The 13,460-nt window shown below is 36.6% G+C and overlaps 1 protein-coding gene across 1 annotated transcript in view; it reads right to left on the bottom strand.

Moving 5' to 3' along the window:
- The window catches only part of Cbl (E3 ubiquitin-protein ligase CBL), a 111,485-nt gene extending 98,107 nt beyond the window's left edge, over positions 1-13,378 (bottom strand). The window contains exons 1-2 of the mRNA XM_089090806.1: positions 13,320-13,378; positions 802-1,008 (exon numbers count right to left, since the gene is read on the bottom strand). Of these exons, the coding sequence (XP_088946932.1) occupies positions 802-1,008; positions 13,320-13,334 (222 nt within the window). The 5' untranslated portion in view covers positions 13,335-13,378. The remainder of the gene's footprint in view (positions 1-801; positions 1,009-13,319) is intronic.
- Positions 13,379-13,460: the final 82 nt, after the last annotated feature.

The following is a 13,460-nucleotide window of genomic DNA, read 5'->3' as shown; positions in this document are numbered from 1 at the left end:
CCGGACCTTTCAACTACGTCAAACAAAATTGCTATCTCAAAATTTTGATTGGATGAGTTTGGGAAAATGGTGGGTGTGAGAGGGGTGTTAGTTTTCCTCCAATCGCGTTTGAATACTAAAAAGGGCACTAGCCCTTCCAATCTCCAATCGAGTGACCCCTTTTCGAAGTTTTGTATGGCAACTCCTTTAATACAAAGTGCCCTGGTCTAAAAAAAAATGAAAAATAAGAATACTTTGTGCCCACATTGTCCTTTACTTAAGACAGTGCTATTGTGCTGCCTAGGATTTAGAATCAACACCAGTTTAGATCCTTGTCCTTCTTTATTTTTATTCTTTTTTACGTTAAATATCAGTGATGTTAATGACCAACAGTGCTCCCAAGAGGGTTCAATCAAGAGGAATTACTTACAGTGTGCCTATAAGACAGCAAGATTGCAGGAGCTCAAAAAGAGATAAGTAAACTTTTTTCTGGGTTTGCAGGTCTAGTTCTGGATTCCTGGGCTCTGATGCTATTACTGAAAGATTGGCATCTTTAATTATTACCAGGAGCAGTAAACAAAAGCTACTTGATTGCATTTCTTGGATCAAGTGTCTCAACTTCATTTAGACATTTCATTTTGACAAAATCTGCAGAGAGGCGTTTTGGGGGACTTAAATACATTGTGGGTATTTTACACGTGAAAGCTTTTAAGGTTAAGGCCAACTGAATCACTTCTTAAACCTACATTACTTCAGCTCTGATTAAGTTCCATTAATATACTGTGTTAACAGATAAGTCACAGAGATATACAAAGTACATACCTTATCCATGAGTTTCCATGTTTTTTCTAAATATCTTCTGTCAAGGACCTTTGTGCCATTTTCTCCAAAGGCACCATGGAGTTTTGAAAGTATCATAACAATATTGTTATGGCTTGAACGTATTTTCGTTCCACATACGTCATTTTCCTGTGGCCCCATTACCATCTTTGCCAATATTTTATGGACATTGTCAACTGAAAAAAAATACTGATTTTTTTATTATTATTTTCATGAAGAAATGAACATATCTTATGGGCAAGAACACCCCATTGAATTATCCATTTAAAAGTCTGTAGTCAGTCTTGCAGAAAAAATCTACAACAGAGTGATCCCCTCCCAAATCAAACAGGATTCAAAAATACTTTTTGTGTTATTTCTTATATCCAGTCACTAGTCATCCTTGTTTCACAAGCCATAACAGAAGCAATGTCTATGAATAACGCTAGAAATTATTTGCATTGAAGTAATAAATTGTTTCAAAAACAACTACAGAGAACATTCAAGAAAAATCAAAGGCAAAATTTCATAACGTGGCTTGAATGTAAGAATCCCTTTGCTAAAGTAGAATCCACAGCTGCAAGGAATGCTTCGCATTGGGCAAAGCCAAGGCTCAAAGCAGCCAGGGAAAATAGCCCAAGCTACATAGCGTGCCCCATAGTGTACAACTAAGTAGGTCAAGAGGGTAAGAGTCTCCAATAAGTTCTGCACAAGATTGAGGTTAATCATTTGTTATACCCTATGAGCAGCAACTTATTTAGGATTTCCGTTCGGCAGGGGGGGGGGAGGGTATGGGCTCATCAGCAAAAAGCTACTGGGAGTCCAGAAACTTACCAGAAACTAGGTATATTACAGTCATAGTCCCCTTTGGAGCTTATTTATTACTATACTACTAAAAAAAGATAAAATAATGAGTTTAATTAACCAAACTGAAGAGCTCTATTCTTACTAATCCTTAAATCAGATACAAAATAAAATAAGCACTGTACATACTTCTTTTATTTAAATTAGTGCTGATTTCCTCTCAAAGTTGCTTAATGCATAGTCAATATCCATCTTGAGATTGTAATTGATAGACATGTGTGTAAGACCTTTCAACCTTTCCTCTCCTATCTGATTTTGGAGTAATGTAAAATACAATCGAGAGTGAACGCACAGTTGAAAAAGTAGTTGTCATCTAGTTAGCTCAGATGAAGGCTAGTCTCAGAGGAACAGAACTGCTTATATTCTTGCAGCTTTTCCCAACCTCGGGTAATACAGCATCAACAATAAAACGAGGGAACAAAAGTTTGATTTGAAATACTGTAGCTCAGTGGTTAAGAAACATCATATAGAGTCCTTCACATAGCGAGTTCTTCTCGAGGTATGGAGAAAAGGCAAAGTCTTTCTAAAAAAAGGGAAGTGTCTGAAGAAGAGAGTCAGTAACGTTGGCATCTTGGTGTTGAGGCGGGTGCCTCTTGGTATTGAGACACTTTCAGCTGTCTGGACTGCTTTTCCATAATAAAAAGAAAAATCCGCTTCCACTAGCTCTTTTAATGCAGACTTGAATAGATTGATATGTTCACAGCAGGTAAGTAGATCGAAATTTTCCATCAGTAGAGAAACAGGAAGTTGAAAGCAGAATCGAACCCACTTTTTTACACGAATCAGAGGGACAATGAACCTGAACTACGTATACTACGTAGGCTGAATAGGTGCTACTAAGGAGTTAGCTTTCCCCATTAGACCACCTGAATCGGACTGGTTGTCCACAAAGCTCTCCAGCACTCTAACAACAGCAGGGGAAAGCTCCAGAAAAGTGACAATACCATTATGCCTTTCAACTCATGAAGTGTCATAAAACCAAAGTGGCTTTTGCTTTTTTGTATGCAGCAGAGCAGAAGGTAATGGTTCACTTCATTTGAGGGAATAGGAAAAAAGACAACTTGTTGAAAGTAATTACATAGCATTAGAGTAATTCCACTACACCAGGGCAAGGTTTAAACAATACACAGCACAATGAATGTACATGGTAAATTGATACTGCTTTTGTATCTCTGCTTGAGTGCCCTTGTGCAAGCCGGACATGTTACTACCTCCATCAAGGCCATTTCCAACTAACTTATTCATGTCTAATCCAAACTCTAGGCAGAGTGGTAACACACTGTAAGTAAGGAGCAATCCAGCTCAATAATAACCAAAATTCTAAAAAACGGAATTGTGATACCAATAGATAGCCTACATCAAAAGAATTGGATTTTTATGGTAATTTCAAATATGCAAGTTTCATCAAGTTTAGTCTTACCCATCAAAAGTTACAAGCCTAAGAAAATTTGCCTTATTTTCGAAAAAGAGGAAAACACACCCTAAAAGTCACAGAATCTTAATGAAAATCATAATATCAGATTCAACATATTAGAGAAACCTGATGTAGAGGTTTCAAGCTCCTATCTGCAAAAATGTGGAATTTTGTATTTTTTGCCAGAAGAAAGATCAAGGATGCATGTTTATTAGTTGTTTTCTTTTTTCCCAGGGGTGATTGTATCAACACAGTGGTACTAGAATATCGCAAAGAGGGCTCATTCAAATAAAAATTAAAAGTTCTAGTTCCCTTTTTAAGTGACCAAAAAAATTGGAGGGTCACTAGGCCCCCTCCCACACTCATTTTTCCCAAAGTCACTTGATCAAAATTTTAAGATAGCCATTTTCTTCAGCATAGTCAAAAAATCTAATAACTATGTCTTTACAGATGACTTAATCCCCCACAGTCCCCAGAGGAAGGGCTGCAAGTGATGAACTGTGCCCATTGTTTACATACAGTATGGTTTACTGGGAAGTATACAGACATTTTCAGTGAGGATTTTTCCTGGTGATGTGGGGACGTCGGAGGATCTACCCATGGAGGAAGTTTTCATGGGAGAAAGGACATTTCTATGACGTGGGCACCGGATTCCCAGGCAGTATTTACAAAAACAATCAGAAATTTAATAAAAAAGTTTTTTCAACTGAAAATAATGAGCAACATTAAAACTTAAAACAAACATAAATTATTACATATATGACAGGGTTTGCCCCCTAGTCAATACCTCGCTCTTTACACTAAAGTTTTTTTTTAGAACTTTCAAAACAGCTCTTTATTCTAATTAAATGGCCTTTGTGATTCACAGGTCATTCTTAAAGAATTGGAACAAAATTCGAAATTTAGAATAAAGAGCAAGGTATTGACTAGGGGGCAAACCCCCTCATATACATAATAATTTCTGTTTGTTTTAAGTTTTAATGTTGCTCCTTACTTTCAGTTGCTTATTTAATAATCAGAAAGAACTCTCTACAGAGTTCTATACTAGGTCTTATTGTAATCTGTTTTGAGAAAAAAAATACATTAGTTGTTCTTGTGACATGTATGTTGTTATAAAGAGTATTTTGGCATTGCCTTTATTGTTGTAATACTTAGTATGACAAGTTTTGTAAAACTTTATACATTTGGTATTAATAAATAAATAAATTAGCCTATCATGTTTCCTTCTATTATTATTCATATTTTTAAATCATTTTTAACTAATATTTGATAGGCCTATCCAACGGATCTTAAATTCTTTTACAATCAGATAGGCTTAATTTTCTTGATAGGTAAAGAAGCCCATTAAAAAGAAATAAATAGCATCAAGAGAAGTCAAACAATGGAAAAATGTATTATTTAGGGCCATATCTGAGAGCATCAGGCTGGGAGAAGGGGGGAGATTATACTTTGTCAAGAATGTAAAAATGATATTTGGACTGAGCATGAAACACAAAACCTTAATGGAACTACTTTCATTTTATTAGCATGTTTCTTTTAATGGATCTTCTAATACAGACTGGTACCCTAATTTCTAAGATAGCAAAGAGCATCTTCTCTAGAATTTTACCAAGTTGGTTAATATTGCCAAATAGGTCTAAAGATAACTGAAAAAAAAATAAGCAAACTTCTGGACAGTCAATAGGCTAGCACAAAGCTATATATTGCTCCATTTGGGTGAGAGTAGAAGGGGCTGTTATACTTGGAAAGACTATAAAATGGGAAATCCAGTGCTATGTTAGACCACTCAATGAGAAATGAGTGCCAAATCTCTGATAATTACCTTGATTAAAATGTATCTTCCCTAAACATGGGCAAAACATTCCTAATTTTAGGTGTAATATATATAGGCTTAGATATGGTAGTTAGACAGCATAGATTAGCTGATTTGATGATTAAAACAAGGTTGGTTGGCATTGGCTGACTATAACCTTAAAAAACTTCACTTTTTAACATTTAAATTTAGCCAAAATTACTCTTATAGTCTGGCCAATTAAAATACAATTACTCTGCCTCACAACAGTGGTCTTACATTAAACCTATCCAAATTGAGTCTGTCTGTTTAGACATTTTATTTTAAATTTAAGATCCTATGTCAAAGATAGGTCAGTATTTTCAAGATTAGGCTTTAACTTCAAATGCTTGGTAATTTTGCAGTCTACAGCATAATTTAGCTAGGAGGAAAGTGAATAAAAAACTTGATACCTTTTCTCATGCTCTTTCATAGTTCAAAAATTGTTTCTGGGGCAAATTCCATTTTAAGCCCTTAATGTGGCCCTAAAAGGTAAAACAGTCCATAATTGCCAAAAGTTTAGTCAGACAATCAAGTAAAAAAAAAAAAAAACTTATAAACTTTTTTGCCAAAAAGTTTAAAAAAGAATAACTGTCTAGTCAGACAATTAAGTAGTCTTGATAGTAAATGTTATTAAGAAAAGCAAATTTTCAGATTTTTTTAAAAGAGCCAGAAACCCCTAAAAAATGACATCAGCTTTTCTGTGATGTTGTCTTTAAGGGGTTTCTAGCTCTTTTTTAAACATTCTGCAAATGTTTCGTTTTTGAAACTAACATTTTTACTACAGTACCGTATTAAAAATAGCCTAAGGGAAATAATAATTACCACTCCTGAATCAGCTACAAATGGCAATTTTTTATCATCACCCAGTTTTTTTTGTTTTTTTTAAATATGCTTTTAAATAGTATTGGGCAATATTGAATATCAATATCAACATATTGATATATTGCAACAAATATTGATATCAAAACATGAATATTGATATCAAAAACGATGTTATTATATTTTTTTTGTATATACTGGTGAACATCAAGCAGAAAAAATTCAACAGAGAAAAATGTTTCATAAATAGACAAGAATTCATTTCATTGACTCATCTATGCTGATACATATCATGCACAGCTATACCCAGAAGTTGGCATAGCCTGTTTGCAAACTACATTTATGGACTCTCAAATGTTGCTGAGAACCTCCAAAAGTCTTAGCTAGATAGAATACCTTCTAGACTTATTCAGATCACACTTGTCATGATTGCCACATACTTCAATTTGCATTTCAGAAATTATACATTACCCCTGACAATCTTCTCCAAGTTGAGAATAAAATACCAATAGACATGGATTTGGCCTTACTGGAATCTGTATCAACCAAGGGTGCAGGCAGAAAATTTCCCGGGGGGGGGGGAAGGGGGCAGACACCAAAACAGCAGTGGTGGTTGGGTGACAGTTTATGTGGTTTAGGGCACCAAACTACGACTCTACCCCAAAGAGTACAAATTTGCAACCAATTTAAAATCCTGAGAAGCTAATTGATTTAAAAGTATCTAACTATATTTTAGACTTCCCAGTTGCAAAAGAATTCTTTCCTGGATGGGGCTATTAACAGGGGATAATCATCTCATTGATACAAAGGGGAGCTAAACCCTTTGTTTGGGTTAGATTTTTTCCTATTTTTGTAATTGACACCAATGGAAATAGGTACCAGAGGTTCTGATCTTTTATGCATGTTTGAGACTTGACTTTGTATTGCTCTAGCCTCCATACTGGCAAAAGTGTAAAGTATCAACCTTTCTTTGGTGATTTTTAGGGCAACAGCTCTTTGTTTTTACAATGGACATTTTAGACTTATTATCTGATCTATGAGGGTCTTTGCAGTTAATACATTTGGGATCTTCTTTGGGGCAGGTACTATCCTCATTATGCTGGTTATTACACTTTGCACAGGTTATAGTATTTGACAAGCAAAATTTAGCTATATGTCCTAGCTTTGAACATTTATGGCATTGGATAGGCTTCAACCAGTAGGTTTTAAAGACTTTTCTTTGGCCAAACAACAGCAAAGGTTGATTCAGATTTACTTCCTTGTTCAAACCAAATAGGAATGATTTGCTGATTATTTGGCCTGTAGTATCAGGTCAATACAATCACCCCTGAAAAAAACAAACAAATAAACATGCATCTGTGAATCTTCTGGCAAAAATTTAAAAATTGCACATTTTTGCAGATATGAGCTCAAAACATCTACAGTAGGGTTCTTTGATATGTTGAATCCAATGGTGTGATTCTCGTTAAAATTCTATGACTTAGAGGAGGTCTTTCCCCCTTTTTCCGAAAATCAGACAAACTTTCTCAGGCTTGTAGCTTTTGATGGGTAAGACTAAACTTAATGAAACTAACATATTTAGAATCAGCATAATAAGCCAATTCTTTTGATATTTCTATTGGTATCAAAATTTCATTTATTAGAGTTTTGGTTAAGATTGAGCCAGGTCCCAGTAAGTAAGTTACAGTCCATTACAAAAACTGTTTGATTACCCATCAAAATCCAAACAGAGATCATTGAAATGTTGATTGTTTTTTCTGCATTGCCAGAAGTATTGTATTCATAAAACTTTACAGTTTCATGAAATGTAATTAAACAAATAGAAACGTTTTTCAACTAAAGTATGGAGCAAGTTTAAAACTTAAAACGAATATAGATTACTCTGTATGTAAGGGGGACTGTACCCCTTTTTTGACACCTTGCTCATTAAAAGAATGTTTTTTAAGTGCTTTGAAAAATATATTTTTTTTTCCAATTACAAATTTTATTAAAAAATTTGAAAAAAAAGCCAAACTTCACCATAAAGAGTAAGGAGCTAAGAAGGAGACAGCCCCCTTCATACAAAGAATAATATGTTCAATTATTTTTCAAATCTGTTCCTTGCTTTCAGTTGAAAAGCTATTTTTTTAATTGAATTTCTGATTGTTTTCCAAATCATGCCCAGGCCTAACCAAGATATAATTTGAGGCACTGGTCCCTTAAATCCCTGGTCAATTGCTTTTCAAATGTGTAAATCAATAATTGTATGTTGTAGAATTGGTGGCACAGATCCTGCTTCCACCCTTGTGAACAGGTGTGATATTTGCATTTTGCCAATCTTGAGGGACTTGTTTGGTATCAAGAGACTTCTGGAACATTTTTGCTAGGGGGAGGGCAAGTTCTGCATGAGCCTCTTTCAAAGTCCAAGGGTGAACCCCATCAGGACCAACTGACTTATTTGGATTCGAAATTTTGAGCCATGATTCCACATCCAAAGTGCTGACAGTAATAATTTGCATGGATTCTGAATATCATATTCTGGCATCTGTGGCAAGGGGGCATCTTCTGGAGGTGTAAAAACTGACTAGAACTGCTGGTTCAGAGCTTCAGCTATATCTCCAGGGTTACTTATAGTATTCCAATTAACTGAGAGTTGGGTTACTGGATGCGTTCCGGGCTTTTGAGTGGAGGCATACTTCCAAAATTTCTTTGGATTTGTTTTCAATGCTGAAGCTAAATACTCTTTCTAGTAACTTCCCTTGTAAGGTAGCAGACTTTGTTTCATATCTGTTTGTATTTGTCTGCATTGGGACATCCTTGTGCCTTCTCCAGAACTTATTTTTCTTTTGGACTGCTAGCTTGATTTCTTGTGTGATGAAAAGGAGCCTTCTTGGTCTTTGTTTCCAAGCAGTTGCTGTGTTTTGCAGTTGTATTTTCATCTCAAACCAAGCTCCCTCTATATTATTCTTTTTAACAAAAGACCAATCTTGGTTAGCTAAATCTTGCCTGACCTTGTTATAGTTTGTATACACATGCTTTCTAAAACTGTTTGTCCAGGATCTTTAGTTAACAATATCTTTAGTTGACAAGTTATGGCTATATGGTCACTTGTGCCAAAAGGTGGCTCTGGGTCTATAATTTGGATTGCCTCCTTATCTTTGACAAATAGGAGATCCAGGAGAGATAGGTTTTGGCCCTCTCTGCACCTTGTCAGGAAATCAATTGTCTGATGCAATGAACATTCTTGTAGGCACTCAAGGAGTGGGTCAATTTGGTCATCTTTATCTCTTGTAGCAGCATAACCACTAACCCATTAAATCTGAGGCAGGTTGGAGTCTCCAACAATTACTATATTATGGCAAGGACAACTCATCACTGAATTTATAGAATTTGCAATTGCAAGGTGGGAATTTTTCTGACAGGGAGAGCTTTGGCTTCTATAAATACAACCTATAATTAAGGGGTAACTCTTTATCCAGACCTGCTCTACCCACAGCTCATACTGAGAACCAAGATTAAGGTCTCCTGCCTTCAGTGATGATTTACAGGACAACTCCTCTTCCTTCCAGTTTCAACAGGTTTGAAATTATTCTGAATCTGGTGATCTGGATTTGTACATCAGTCAGTGGCACTGAAGTATACTTTGCTTTAATTCCAGTGAAGGCAAACACACTCAATTCAGGTCTTGCTGACACTACAGCTTTTATTTCATCCATTTTTGTGGTGACACAATCCACATTACTGTAAAGCACAAATAGTCTATCTTCATTTTCAATATGGGCATCACCAATATTACTAAGTTCCAACTTGTAAGATTCAAAACTGGAACTATCCAATGGTTCTCCACTATGAATACTTGGTAATACTTTATCCTTACTTAAGTTGTGTTGTGAATTATTTGTTGGAAAAAATATTGATTGAACTTGATAAATTATTGGGATAAACAATGGATGCAGACAGGGGAACAGTTAGTTGGGCTGACAGCCCCATGTCAGTGGCCAGTTTTTTTGGATCTGAGCTGAACATGATGGTTTGTACTTATTCATAATTTGGGTGAAGCAAGCTTCAGCCAGGGCAAGTATTTCTTTTGAGAGATAGGTTGAGGCTATCTCACTGGCAATACCTGATTTCTGCTGGGGTGGCATGGTGACTTTTCCCAGGGCTAACATGTTGAGCATAAAGAGGCACATATCAGATAGGACGTTTTCACTATTAGGGGACTGGGTTGACACTTCTTGCCTATATTCTTTCCTTGATGGGGCTATTAACAGGGGATAATCATTCTCATTGATACAAAGGGGAGCTATACCCTTTGTTTGGGTTTGATTTTTTCCTATTTTTGTTATTGACACCAATGGAAATAGGTACCAGAGGTTCTGATCTATTACACATGTTTGAGACTTGACTTTGTATTGCTCTAGCCTCCATAGTGGCAAAAGTGTAAAGTATTGACCTTTCTTTGGTAATTTTTAGAGCAACAGCTCTTTGTTTGTACAATGGACATTTAGACTTATTAGCTGAAAAGACAAAAAACCTGAAATAGAAAATAGAAAGAGAAAGAAAAATCTGAAAGGCATGAAAAGACAAAGAGGGAGCCTGTAGCCTAGCCTGGCCTATTGGATTCATTCCTGCAGAACTGAGGGACTAACAGACCAGACTTACTTACCCAAGACAAATTTACATTCTTTACAGTCAGTGCTGGGTGATAAATCTGACCCAGGGACTCTGTCCCTGGGTGACAGAGTTTTGGTGAAGTTTGGACTTGAGTTCTTGGTCAAATTGGAGACCATCTAGCGGTGTTGATGATGGTGATGAAGGGTTGATTATCAGTGAATTTGAAATTCTAGTTGAGTGTTTTGAAATTGTGAAAATTGTGGTCGAGCAAAAATTTCAAATTAGAAAACACATTGGCTGAGAAAACATATTTAGAAAACATATTGGCATATTTGCTCTCACACAAATTGTATATATTGGGGACCTCCCAGGAAGATTTGGTATAGCTTTACTTCTGTATAGCTTGAGCCCCCCTTAGATTAATAACAAATCATGAACAACAGACAAACCAGGAACAGAAACCCACCTAACTACTACAGTCCATCCAGTGGGGGATCTTGGCAAGGTGCAAAAACCTAACTAAAATACCAAACAATCCCACCCCAACTCTGTCTCCAGAAATTCAAGTACTGTATGACTTGATAGCAAAGGTTGACAATTCCGTGAAGCAAATATCCTCTGAAATAGCACTCCTAAGATCAGAGCTTGCCCAGAACCCCAAGTTTTGATGAGATGCACCACTATGTAGACAGTGCACTGTTAGACCTCAATTCAAGGCTTGAAAACATCAAACAGAACTACTCACAGACGGTTGTCAACATAGATGAAGTGAGAAAAATTGTGAGAGAAGAAGCCTTCTGCCTACAGGAGACAGAGTGATGGAAAACAAACAATATTGTGAAAAATTTGCCTGAGAACAAAAATGTTGATGACCTGTTGGAGGTTAAGCAAATAATAGAAAATGAGCTTGAATTACCAATGCCCACTATTGTGAAAGTCATGAGGCTGGGAAACAAGAACAGAAATGAAGCAAAAGCTAGGTCTAGAGGATGACCATTGCTGATTCAGCTCCCTGAATCAGAACTACAACTGAAGAGGGACATTGTCCAAAAATCATATGAAAAAAGGCAAAGCCTTCAGACCTTCTTCCGAAATGACATACCTAGATGACTGAGAGCCTCCAAGAACAATAACCAGACATCAACTGAAAATCCAAGGAACCCTAGAACTCTTGGAACAGCAGGCCCACCAAAAAACAACAGACCTATCATGCTGTAACTGACTACATCCTCAATGACAAAGGGTCTAAAGACCCTGCTACCAAAGTACTGACCAATAAGAAATGTGACAACTTTTCCAGAAAGAAGATCTGGAAATCTGACGGAAAGCTCAAAGAGTTGTGTATCCTGTATACCAATGCTGACCAACTGTTAAACAAAATGGGTGAACTAAAGCTCCTCATTCATGATGTGAAACCAGACCTGATCTGCATAACCAAAGTCTGTCCAAAGCAAAACATAGCTATCCAGGATTCAGAAATATAAATCTCCAACTATGAAGTTGCAGCATCAAACCTACAGGAGTGTGGCAGAGGGTGCATCATCTATGTCAAAGCTGGGTGTGAATACCAGCAAATCTCTCCAGGAGCAGATAGCACCAAGTTTGGACTAGATACACTTCATAAAGGTGTCCAATGCAGTTTTTGGTTGTGTCTATAGGTCACCATCACAAACAGCTGAAGAAAAAACAGAATCCCTACACCTCCTTAACATAGCTCTCACTGAGCTCATAGACATGAAACACCCAATCTACATACTAGGCAACTGCAATTTCCCAGAAATCAAATGGGATGAAAACCAAGCACCTAATCATCCCTTTGCCAGTATGCTCAAAGACCTTTGTCTGACTTAGTTGGTAAATGGACCAACCAGATTCCGCAAAAACGCAAAGGAAAACACCCTGCACTTAGTGCTAACCTGCAGTCCTGAGACAGTATATCAACTAAGTTCATTCTCACCACTAGGAAAAAGCAACCACATCACTCTACTTGTCAAGCTGAACCTGAATCAAGCAAAACCACAGTACCACAACAGAAAGGAATTCAGAAAGCTCAATAAATCAAAACTTAAAGAAACAGTTAGCCAGGTGGATTGGACTTGCTTGCAGATGGGAGAGGCCTGTGACCAGAAATTATATTTTGCCAGAAATTATATCATGTGACCAGAATTATATTTTTCTTATTTTCAATTGCTTGTCAAAACAGAAACCATATTTCAAATTTATGATGACAAATTGTTGGTGAAATTTTCACAGGGAAGGCAGATATAAGGTGGGAATCTTGTTACTACACTCACATTGCATCATGCTGCAGTAGAATAAGGGCAGTCCAAAAACCTGTCTCTTTATCTGGAATGCTGAAAAAAGTGCTCTTTCCCAATATGAGGTAGGCTAGGCCTGTTTTACTCTAGCATATTCTTATTAGGAAGAATATGGGACCATTAGCCTATAGGAAGATGTATTTACAAGTGAATTGATTAGTCTGCTATGTTTGGAAAGAGCATACAAAAAGGAACTGAGTATTGTATTCACCTTTTCCCTATGTCAGTTAGGCTAAAGGATCTTGTAGGGCTATAAATTGACCAGAACTAGATAAATTCAATGGCAAAATAATTTAATTTCTAGGGGGCATAATAGAGAGATTTTATAGTGATTTATCTGTTGAAGTGGTAATTAAATGTCTGACTAACTTACTGGGTATTTTACCCTGCTTTTGTGCCCTGGCCTAAACCAAAGTTATAGGCTATTCCAAGTTTACCTGACTCATTGCAGAATAAGTTGGCAAACTACTACTCAAGCAAAGTGATGGCTTTCGGATCAAATATTCCAAAGAGGCGATCCAGAGAGCCAAGGTAACCCATGTTGAGCAGTAGCCTAAGGATACAGGCCTAGACTAAAGTAGGCTAGGCTAAGCCTACCAACACTAACCAGCAAAGACTGGTCTCTTGATAAGTATAATTTAGAACGAAGTCTTTAAAACCAGCTTAAAATTTGGCCTACCTTGAGAAACACCATATTCTAAGCTAATATGGAATTGCGTGAACTGCAGGCTTCCAAGAATTTAAATTTATCCTTGTTTATATTATTTTGATGAAAATGATCCCAAATGTTTGAATTGAAAATGAAGCTCCCTAGTCGTTT

The sequence above is a fragment of the Artemia sp. Qi Xiang Cuo genome, chromosome 6 (genome assembly GCF_049724085.1).
Source record: "Artemia sp. Qi Xiang Cuo chromosome 6, ASM4972408v1, whole genome shotgun sequence".
Taxonomy (NCBI): domain Eukaryota; kingdom Metazoa; phylum Arthropoda; class Branchiopoda; order Anostraca; family Artemiidae; genus Artemia; species Artemia sp. Qi Xiang Cuo.
This window is presented reverse-complemented; position numbering and strand designations above follow the sequence as displayed.